Source organism: Xyrauchen texanus, chromosome 14, assembly GCF_025860055.1.
Source record: "Xyrauchen texanus isolate HMW12.3.18 chromosome 14, RBS_HiC_50CHRs, whole genome shotgun sequence".
Taxonomy (NCBI): domain Eukaryota; kingdom Metazoa; phylum Chordata; class Actinopteri; order Cypriniformes; family Catostomidae; genus Xyrauchen; species Xyrauchen texanus.
Window position 1 is genome coordinate 25,922,409 of NC_068289.1, and position 11,609 is coordinate 25,934,017.

At 35.6% G+C, this 11,609-nt stretch overlaps 1 protein-coding gene across 1 annotated transcript; it reads right to left on the minus strand.

The window, feature by feature from the left end:
• Window positions 1-7,214: 7,214 nt before the first annotated feature.
• On the minus strand, window positions 7,215-11,338 carry LOC127655081 (adrenodoxin-like). Its single transcript, XM_052142689.1, has 4 exons — window positions 11,058-11,338; window positions 9,535-9,659; window positions 9,034-9,163; window positions 7,215-7,883 (listed from the first exon to the last, which is right to left on the minus strand). Exons 1-4 carry the CDS (start codon window positions 11,213-11,215, stop codon window positions 7,742-7,744), a joined length of 555 nt encoding a protein of 184 aa, XP_051998649.1. The 5' UTR covers window positions 11,216-11,338; the 3' UTR covers window positions 7,215-7,741.
• Between the last annotated feature and the right edge of the window lie 271 nt (window positions 11,339-11,609).

Here is an 11,609-nt window from a genome sequence, read left to right on the forward strand (position 1 = left end):
AGTGAAAGCGGAACTAATTTTACTATCATCCAACAAAATGAAAAGGAAGGAACATACATATAATAAATATATATAAAATATTTAGTTGCTATAATATAATGCATTGCTAAATTAAATATAATATAATGAAATAATGAGTACAAATAATTAAATGAAATGTTGACAAACTAAGCAAAATTTTCACTTTAAATTTGATTACACCAATGGGTTATCAGTTCAACTTCAGTTTGACATTAAGCCTCATTCTTTAGGACTATCTATCTTATATACAGTAAAGAATAGTTTGTATAAGCATACTCGTTTTTAAGGCCTAGAATAAAGAGTAACATTTATATTTTGTGTATACTGAATTATTCAATTAATCAACATTATTTTTGACAGCAAAAACTAGGCAACAACTATGGTTTTACCAACAGGGAAATTTAGTTAACAGTGACATTGAGCAGAAAGATTACATATAACCAGTTTTGACAGAACTGCTGATAAAAAGTTAAATGATCAGCATCAATTAATGAGATGAAAATTGGAGATCGGTTTCGGATGTTAAAATCCTGATTTGAGCATCCCTAATATTCAAGTTGACTGTTTAAAAACTAATGATGATGATTAGTGGGCTGAGATCCTGTCACAAAATGGACAAAAACAGGTACATGGTGGACGGTAACATTTGAATATAAAGAAGACATTGTTTCACTGTTTATATATGTATTTGTTTGTGGGTGAACTGAAAAAAGGTCTCAGTTTGGTTCTTTTTAAGAGGGCTCAAATGTGAAAACTCCAGTAGCCTTTTTGCAGTTGAACATGTGGAAAACATTACCTTCATAATCGCAGTTCAAATCGCAATCGCAATATTTTTCGAAATAATCGCAATATGACTTTTTGTCCAAATCGTGCAGCCCTAATATTAACAATATTTTATCAAACCTGCTGATTACTTCAGCTAAATTAATAATTACAGCACATTAATGCTTTCTTGCAATAGACTGCATTGGAACAGAATGATAAATGCAAATGTAATCTGTGAACAGGTGTGTGACCTTGTGCATTTCTTGATTGACAACTGCAGAGCATTGTTTGGGGATGATGTTATAACCCTCTTAAAGGATGTGACTGAAGATAACAGAAGCAACAATGGATCAGGTTACTATAAACACAATCATCAGAATCTGAATGAGCTTTATTGCTCACATACAAAAGTTTTTTTTGGGTGATAGTAGAAACAAGTGCAAACAGAACATTACAGTGAGACAGAATAAAAAACAAGATTAGAGTATAAATAGACATACAAAAAATAGGGCATATAACATAGAATGGCGTATGTACACATGCAAGTGGTAATACTTTATATGTGCAAGGTAGGGGTATGTATCATTATTGAATAAAAAATTTGTGACTTTACATATGTACATGACATATTTATACATTATTGCATTATGGGATTCCTGAAGGCAGTTTAGTAGTTAATGTGGAAAATGGCCTGAGGATAAAAACTGTTCTTGTGCCTGGATGTCCTGGCGCTGAGTGCTCTATAGCACACACCAAAGAGGGAGGGTGTGTGGTGTTCAGAGTGATTCTACCTACACATTTCTTCACTCTGGAGACCTACAGGTCTTGGATAGTGGGCAGGGCGCACCCTCCAATCCTCTCAGAATTCCTGACTGTCCATTGAAGTGGTGGCTGAACAAACCAGACAGTTATAGATGTATACAGGACAGACACAATGACAGCTGAGTAGAATGGAGTCAGCAGCTCCAGTGGCAGGTTGAACTTCCTCAGCTGGCAAATGTAGTACAACCTCTGCGGAACCTTCTTCACAATGGAGTCTATGTGGATGTCCCACTTCAGGTCCTGAGAGATGGTAGAGCCCAGGAACTTGAATGACTCCACTGCAGCAACAGTGCTTTATTACCATCAATTTAACAATCATACTTTATTAACAGAAACTTACACAAACACTAACAATATAACAAAAACCCTGTTGTTAACCTTAACAATGTGCTTCATTTGGTAACTTCTATATTTTATTAAATAGTATTTTTTGTTTTATTTTTACACAAAAGTTAGTTAATATAATGAATAAACTGGGTTACACCAACAAAAGAGTCAGATCAGGTAAGAATTGCTCCTTAAATGTGTTGTAAGCAATTTTTTAAGGAATGGCACAGAAAAATTCCCTACAGATTATCACCGAATTTAGTGCCCTGAATTATCACACCTGTCTCTGTAAACTGCAAACAAAAATGTGAAGCAGGCCGCAGACAATTAGAAGACTTTGAAATACTTTGTCAATTAATGTGCTTGTTCACAGGGCAGCCCGTATATAACAAACAGGAAGTTGACTCTTTTTCTTCTGTTGAACACAAATAAACTTAGAATGCAAAAATATTTTTTTAAGAATATTTCAGCTCTGTAAGTCTGTGCAATTCAAGTGAATAGGTACCAACATTTTGAAGCTCCAAAATGCACATAAAGGCAGCATAAAAGTAATCCATAAGCCACCAGCTGTTAAATCCATATCTCCAGAAGCAATTTGATAGGTGTGGGTGAGAAACAGATCAATATTTAAGTTTATTTACTATAAATTCTCATCCCTGCCCAGTAGGTAGCACAACACAAGAATGTGAATAGCCAAAAACAAAAGAGGAAGAATGTGAAAGTGGAGATTTATACTAAAGAAGGACTTGAATATTGATCTGTTTATCACCCATCATATCGCTTATGAAGATACAGATTTAACTACTAGAGTCATTATGATGCCTTTATGCTCTTTATGGAGCTTCAAAATGTTGGTACTTTGGTACCTACAGAGCTGAAATATTCTTCCAGAAATTCATACACATCTGGGGTGGCATGGTAAATGAGAATGATGAATTAATATTTTTGGGTGAACTATCCCTTTAATGGAACAACAGTAACAGAAAAAAGGGGACATTTAAGTGTGGCATTCCAAGACATCTAACATTGCTCACATCACCTTTAAAGTAACAAAAGCAGATTAAAAATGTTGTATTCTCTTTCAACTTCTAGTTTTTTTCCTTGCAGCAGATGTCAGACTCATGATTGTAACCTTGAAAATCCTGAAGATGATGTGGAGACAGTATCCAACCCACTGGCACAAATCAGGAACGTTACGCCCGCTGTGCGTCAGCCCCGAATGCATAAATGGCATCGACACTCTGCCCCTGCCACTGGCCATGCTTTAAGGTCTCATGAGAAGAATCTAATTCTAGAAAGTGGAAAATACAAAGAGGTTAAGAAACCTACAAATGAAGAAATCAATGATAATGTGTTATTGGAACACGGCTTTCAACAACTGAAGCTCATGTCTGGAATAGATGGAGTTGTACACCGCAAGAGGGAAAAACAAACTCCACATGTCCTACGTCAAGACAGCCCTTCCTTCATTGTGTCATCCCCAGTAATCTCACCAACAGGCTCATCTGTGAGTTCAATAGACAGTGTCTTTTCTCAGTTCAGTGATTGTTAGCTCTTGCCTTAAAAAACCTATTCGGAACTCTCCAACCAAGGGACAATCTGACAACCAACACCCAATGATTTTGCCGAATGAGAATTTGTGTCCTTCACCTCATCAGAGGGATGGCAAACATTTTGAAGGAGGCTTACACCCTAAAGTGTCACTTTCCAGGTCCAGCAATTCTCCTCCTTATAAGCAGGCATTACAACACCTAAACAGAAAACCATTCTCTCCAACTTCCACACAAATGCCTGTGAGATCTACAGTGCAGCTGCCAAATGGAAGAAGCCTTTCCTACAGCGGGCCCCAGCAAATATCCCTTGCTCCTCAGACTTTCAAGTCTATCTGCACAAATAGTGACACAGGTGCTGGGTGTGGCCCCACATATGTCAAATTAAAGACAGAAGTCATGCCACAGAATGTGTTCAATGGACAGAGATGCAAGTTGACAGTGCACAGGTTCAGGGGATGCAACCTGCCCATTTCAGCTGCAGAATCCAAGACTGGCATCCCCTCTGTGCGGCAGTAGAGGTTTAAAGGACTTGATTTGCACACCTCCACCAAAAAAAAAACAGGCTATGACTCTTCTACAGATGTTTCCCCTCTAAAAGAGAAGGTGATCGAGCACCAGGCTGAAAGGAAAAGTCACAGGCTCAAGTGTTGCAGTAACAGCCTGTGGGTTGTTGACAGAGGTGTCATTCTCAGATTTTCGAGCAAAGTGGATTTTGAATGGATTATGTGAACTTCCATAAATGCACTGGTTCTTCACTAATTAAATTGAATGATTATTGCATATTAAAAAAACAGTGTCTGTGGCAAAAATCTTTATACATGTCAAAATTTGGTTAGTCGAGTCACAAGTCCCGCCCGCTATAGGCAACCTTCCTTTGGTGCTTAAGAGCTCACGCAGAAGTCCGAGCACCCAAAGGAAAGTGCACCGTTTAAGTAAAAAAGCTAATTAATTGAGTAAACATATGTGCAGTTAATGTTTGCCATCTATGTCTGATCTCTGTGGGAAAGTCAATATCTCACAATATAATATGTCTATTTATTTTTAATCGTTTGCTGTTCATTTCCTTTGCTGCCGAGATGCTTTTGAAAGGTTTTGTGGTGTCTTTACAATCTCTTCACGTTTACAGATAGCAGCAGCTTATTATCTTGTTGTCTCCGTCATTTCAGTGTGAATCTTTTCATAATAAAAATGGATAAGTTTTTACATTAAATAATGAAAGGGGGTTTAATATGGTAGGCTCATGTTCCCTCTTCATTTTCAAAGGGAGAGAGACGGCAGAACAGGTCGTGGCGGCACCACTTGTTCCCTTAAGAACAGTCTGATTAATTGCTCCCTCTTCCCTCCCACTTTTTATTTTTTAGCCATCTTGGTTTCAGATTCCAGAAGTATTTTTCCCATTAATTTCCTCATAAGAATTGTTTAAAATCTTTCACAAAACAGTTCTAAGACATGAACAAAGCCAACCAGCTCCAAGGTGAATCAAAGCTTTTACAAACTTTGATTTGAAGTAAAAAATTAGGTTAATTGGAAATCAGACAAAAAGACAAACGCACAATACGGTGTACTTACTGTTTCATTAAGACATGAACTACAGTCCCATTAAGCATTGTAAATGCTGCAATCTTATTAAAAACAATGAAACAATATAACACTATTTAAGTGTAGAACAATATATTGTACGTTTATTGCAAAATATTCTGATATTTCTTAATGTATAAATAGTTTGAGAGTGTTGGAAATCTCAGTTAAACTGATTTATGGAGAAATAACATTCGTGGAGGAATACAAACCATATTTGGTTAATTTTATGACTGACACTGGTTCCCACTCAGAAAAATTGGTGCATGACTCCTCTGGTTGGTAAACAGGAATTCCATTTCTGAAGACAAATGTTTAAAGCTGCACTACATATCTGAGTGCTCTCAAGCAACATCTGTGGTTCAAACCTAAAATCGCAAGCAATTTGCTTAAGAATACATTACATCAGTCGTGTTCTGGAGGCTGAATCAAGACTTTTGTCTGCAGAGCAAAAATGTTCCCCAATCAGTGGGCATTTTCAAACCATTGAGATTCCCTAATTTCATTAAATACCTATCCTGTTTGGAAACGCCCATTGTTTACTACATTGAGATTCCCTACATTCTTTGGATAGTTTAGAAACGGCCATCCCGATTTGAAAACGCCCACTGATTTGAAAACACCCATTACTGCTCCGCAGAGACCTATACTTCGATCTCCCAATTTAAGCTTAACTGGACTGAGTGTGATCATGACTGGAGCCAGAGTCATAAATTTATATTTTTATGTTGATATGTTATATGATCAAACATTTGAAACAGAAATATTACTTGCTTTGATGAAGATAAAAAAAAAAACAATCTTATATATTTTTATGAATTTTTCACTTAAATCACTTTTCTGACACTACACACAAAGCACATTTAAATAGAGAACAGGGGGCCCTCCTCGGCCACCACCATTATATCTTAATATGATTATTCAAGTGATTCATCTACTATTAATGTTAAATTTAAGAGGTTTAAATCGTGATATGGCTGATACGAGTTTAACAGAAGACATTATTATTTTTAAACTATATTGTCCAGCCTCAGTTACTACAATAGCATGACTATGCAATGCACACAATAGCACTTAAAACTAAAAACATAAAATGAGGATTTAATAATGATGGGGATAAAATTTACTTTATTAAACGTAAATGAATACGCTTAAATATGCAATATAACAATTTCAAGTCAGTTTCAGAAGTCATACATGTCACAGTAACTTCACTGGACAACGTAGACACATTGTGATCGGTCAACACATGAGTAATGTTTGATTCATAAAAGCATGATAAGCAATATAAGTTTCAACAACCATATCCAAGCGTTATAGCAGGAAAACAACTTTGTCAAACAGATAAACATTCATCTAGACTACAAAGATGCTGTCCTGAACTGTGCTGAACAGCGCAGTTAGTTTCTCCAGACAGAACACGAGACAGCTAGTGCTGTGTCGCAGTCTGTTCCCCCTGTTTCGCCTTAGGTTCGTGTCGAAGTTTGTTCCCCTATGTTTTGCCTTCAGTTAGTGTCGATGCCTGTTCCCCCTATGTTAGTGTCGAAGCCTGTTCCCCCTATATTTCCACTTAGGTTAATGTTGAAGTCTGTTCCCTCAATGTTTCCCCTTAGGTTAGTGTCGAAGTCTGTTCCACCTATGTTTAATGTTTAACGGCGCTTTGACAGACTTTGGAACAGACTTTGATAGAACACCGGCACTTTTCTGTGTGCGCTGACATGATGTAATGACGCAAGGATAAATTGAACCAGACAGCTCAAAATATTTTTTTTTTATAGGCTTACCATAGTGAATCGGGGTAAGGACATTGTTTTGAACATAGACTGTATATGTACTCCATCAACAATAGCAATTTGTTCATTTTTAACCAAAAAAAAAATAATAATCTTACATAGTGCAGCATTAACAATGTCTGAAATAAAAATTTTCACATGTTAATTTCAATTTATGTTTTATGTAATTGTATGTACCTATGTCACAATTATTTTTAACCAACAATGTAAATAACAGATTTTTTTATTTTTTTTTTAAAGAATATTTGAGCCATTTTGCTACTACTGTCTAATAACATTTCATATTTAGAATCGTTTTTAGCATGATAATGACTTTTCTTTAAAAGCTACCATACACTTATGACTGTAAGAGAAATACATATATGAGATTTTATTGCACCATTTAACGGTATTCAATATAAAGGTTTTGATTCCTAATGCAAGTCTAACATTTAAGCTTATTTCAAAATCATATCATTTAAAAATGGCACATACACATTCACAACACAACTTGTTTGTTTAGATTCCAAATTAATGCTATATATTTACTTGAGGATAAAGTTGTAGCTTTAAGCTTCAAATAAAGTTTGTAGTTAAACTTAACATGGTTAAAGACCTTGTTTATTGCAATAAATCGGGTACACAATTACAGAATATTTGCATTGAAAAAACAAGATGCGCCCATATCTCAGTTTCATACAGACAATTGCAGAATCTGTGCAATTAAAAAAAAAATTATTCCAATCACACAAAGTATAAAAACTAATTGTCTTGGCAGCAATGCAAAAAACATTAAGATATAAAGTCTACTTTAGGAAAGTTTACTATGAACATCCTATATATTAAAATATGAGCTATTAAATAAATCTCCTAATTGCAGTGTGTATGAGATAGGGCCGGGGATTATTTTAAAGGTTGTGCTTTGGGTGAGGCTAAGGAAGATTCATTCTCACTGTCCACACGAGCATCAGACACCGCCTCTGGCACACGCATAATCATTCCATCCAGATCTTTCCTCAAACACACCTGGCAACCTAGACGAGATCTGAAATCCATACAGGCAAAACAGAAAAAATATCTTATTTGCTAGGAGTCTTCAAATTCAGCCAACTCATGAATGAGCATGGATTAAAACAGGGGGTTGTTACAACAGAGAATGAAAAATGTCTAAAATTAGGTCAATGTGTTGACATTATTCAAAGAATAGAGTGAGATTTGAAAGATACATAGAGCAGAACATTTTCAGTGAATAATTCCTTAATTTCACTCTGTTTCTCAAACAGTTAAAAAAAAAAAATGTCAAGTCAATTTTACAATAGTTTGCAACAGTGCCCATTTAATTTTGTGGCTGTCTTGGTTCCCCATTCATATTTTCCATAGGGATTTCATAAAATACTTTATAAGAGTTTTAAGCCATGAACCAAACCAGCCAGCTCTGAGGTGAATGACAACATTACAAACATGATTTGAAGCAAAACAAAAATTGAAAACCAGACAAAAAGTCATGAGGGCATGAACTACAAATCCCACAAAGCATAGTGAAATTATAATCAAATTAAAACAAAAAATATATGAACAATATATTTTCAAATACACAAGTATTTATTGAGTGTAGGTAGACCGACTCGGCTGCTACCGACCGACTAAAGAGACTGTTTGGCATGATTCTCTGATTGATTAATTCATTCCCTTCAGGATAATAGTATAGTTCTTCACCAGAAATTCTGTTATTAAACACAATTTTTTAAAAATGAAGATGAAATGATGCGAATTGATGACTTCAGCATAAGAATATACCATCAATCAACCTCGGAGCTCATGGTAGGTACATCTTTAAAGGTTTAGAAGTTATCTTTAAACAAATAAAAAAATTCCCCTATGGACACAAAGTACAAGGGAATTATACAAAAATACCAAATAAGTAAATACAGAAGCACTGTCATTGTAGAATAAGCGGAGCCGGAGCTCTTTAAAGGAAACACCCCGGTGTTACATCTTAAATGCAGTTATATTTAAAGTGTAATAGATTTATTAAAGTTCAAATAATATGGCAGCAGATCATGTAAATAACTTCAAACTCCGAAACTTGATGCACAAATTACAGGAACCTGACTGTTGAACTCTATACAGGGCCCAGCTAAGTCATTGCAAGTTTTGCACCATAAAAAATGCTTGGTTCCCAGAGGCTCACTCACGTGTCTGTAAGCCCATAAGCCAAGTCCAGCATGTCCATTTCTTCATCAGAAACTGATCCAAGCTTATTATAAACAGCCTCGTCAAAAATAAGGTGGCATGTAGAGCAGGCCAAAGTTCCCTCACATGCACCTAGTTATAAAACCCAAAACAGACACAAAAATAAAAGCTTTCAAGTTTATGATTAGCCTATCTGCTGGCAAGCATTAAAATACATTTCTTAGATAAAAGGACATTTTACCTTATTTAACCCTTGGATTGCAATAAAGCCAGCACCGCCCTACTTACCATTATAAAAAAATTAGCAAAAGGACCAAATATTTTTCATTCAACATTCACAGCACTTGCATACAGTATGTGCACCTGTTATTTTTCAGTATAAATCTGCAGTAATAACTTTACAGGCAGGTCAGTCCACTATGTGAGAGAGATTAGCACTTTTAGAATTTATGCATTTTCCTTGTTTTAATACTTTTGTATAGTATCTCTAAAAGAAAACTTACCAAATCCATCAATATCTAGATCATGGCTGACAACTACATCAAGTAATGAGTCTCCAGTTGAAGCTTTCACTGAAAGCCTTTTTCCATCTCGATTTATGAAGTGAACTGTCACCTTCTCCTCAGCTCTGCAAAGAGACATTATTAAGCCTTAATGTGCAAAAAACTATATAAAAGACCTAAAACAATGTTCTGCTGTATCCTTAAGCACCTTTTGCAAGAAATCTTTGGCTGACCTTGAGTGTTAATTCACCTAAGATCCGATAAAGCCTTTCTGAGAAAATACAACTTGTGCATGGAAGCCTTGAGAGAAGACAAAGAGGGAAGGAGAGTGGGGTGGAAGTGGGGTTTTGGTTAAAGTAGCCTTCATTAGGCTGAAATAGAAATTATAGCAAAAGTGCTAAATAAACTGATCTGTTTTTCCTTATCCGAAATAGTGATAGTAAAGGATGCCTATTCAGTCTTTTCTTGTGCTCTCTGATGAGAAACAACTACTAACAGGCTTAATTTAACCTTTCCTAGTTTGGGGCAGGTTTTTCGAGTGGATTGTCTCATATTATGCATAAAACCAGACAAAAGGTCTGAAAGGTGCTAAATTGTCCAGCATTATTTCTTCTTTTTTTTATTTACACACCGATAATTAGTAGATAATACATATTTATTGGCGGTCAACATTTTTCTAAAAAAAAAACAGATGTATACAGTTAAATAAATAAATAATACTTATTATTATGCAATATACACTCAATATACGTTTAGAAATGTAAACCCTACTTGAAAAGATTCTAATTTAAAAATAATTAAAATACAGCTGACAGACGACATTTTAACCTATTTGCATAACAGGGAAATACAGCAGCTCCACAAAAGTACACTTGCACTTTGGACACTTAAGCCAAATGTAACCTTCACCAATGCCATTGCATTTAACATTTCATCCAAAGTCTTGATATAACATTAAGGCTTCTGCATACAAATTATGTTAGACATTTTCTAAAAAGCCATTTTTCTTTTAGATTACTTAACCAATTTGTGCCAAAGTCATTATTAGCAAAAGTCCGCTACCTACAAGTTCACACACGTGTCCTAGCAAAATGTAAAGGTGCACTTTATGTAACCCTGTGTAGTCTTGTTTAGTTCCGTGTTGTTTTTATGCAGAACCATGGACCTGGATGAACGTTGTTTCGTTTCACTGTGTACTGTGCCTGCTGTAAATTGATGAAATGACAATAAAGCACTTGACTTTTCATAGTTATTTAACTAAAAAGTGCTCAGATACGTCCTCTTCACTTTGAACAATTTGTTTAATAATTTAGTAACAAACTTAATTTGGCGAAATTGTTTGCTTATGCTATAGTTATTACAAATATGTGCCTCTTATCTAATTGAAATTTATGCATGTGGCCTAAAAATTTCCAAATGCATTAACACAAATTACTTAACTGTTCAAACATCACAGCGGACACAATAACAAAGATAAACCGTATTAACTCAAGGCCTGATTTGTTTTGAATGACAGTCCTTACCTCAGTGAACTCAAACATGTGTTTATTCCTCTGTTCTGTCTAAAGGGCCCAACCACGCATCGAGGAAACGTGCTTTCCGTTTTCCTGAATGTTTGATGTGTAGCGTTACGTATCACAGCTGGTAGCCGGAGAAAAACTCTGGCGACAAATGACGACATTGTAGAGTATTTATGTTGTGCAAATGCGGACTGTTGAATGTGTGCTGGAAATTAATATTTCGAGTCTTTTAATGCGGCGCAACTCTCGAATGATAAAAATTGGTTGTCTTGTCCCCACCTTCTTTCTATTTTATTTGCGAGCGCGCGCTCGCGTGGTCTTAAAGGCGCACAGTCATTTTTTCGACGATACCCTGACACCCAGCGGCGTACTTGCAGTATGCATGGTCTAAGTTGGAATTGCACACTACTGCTATACTGCTCTTACTCTTTCTGCCATATTAATATATAATAGAAATAGTAAAAGTAGTGCTGTCAGCTTTGATTAATTTATTCAGCAAGTGAAAGTTTTGTAAAGGGAGAATTCCAAATGCAAGCTAATACACAACTGAACTTT

Excerpts from the sequence above, each read along its gene's own strand:
- LOC127655081 (XM_052142689.1), bottom strand. The coding sequence starts at position 11,215 with ATGTCGTCATTTGTCGCCAGAGTTTTTCTCCGGCTACCAGCTGTGATA. Across the intron at positions 9,660-11,057 it reads ACATGTTTGAGTTCACTGAG|AGCTGAGGAGAAGGTGACAG; the intron begins GTAAGGACTGTC and ends GTCTCTTTGCAG. Across the intron at positions 9,164-9,534 it reads TCTAGATATTGATGGATTTG|GTGCATGTGAGGGAACTTTG; the intron begins GTAAGTTTTCTT and ends TTTTATAACTAG.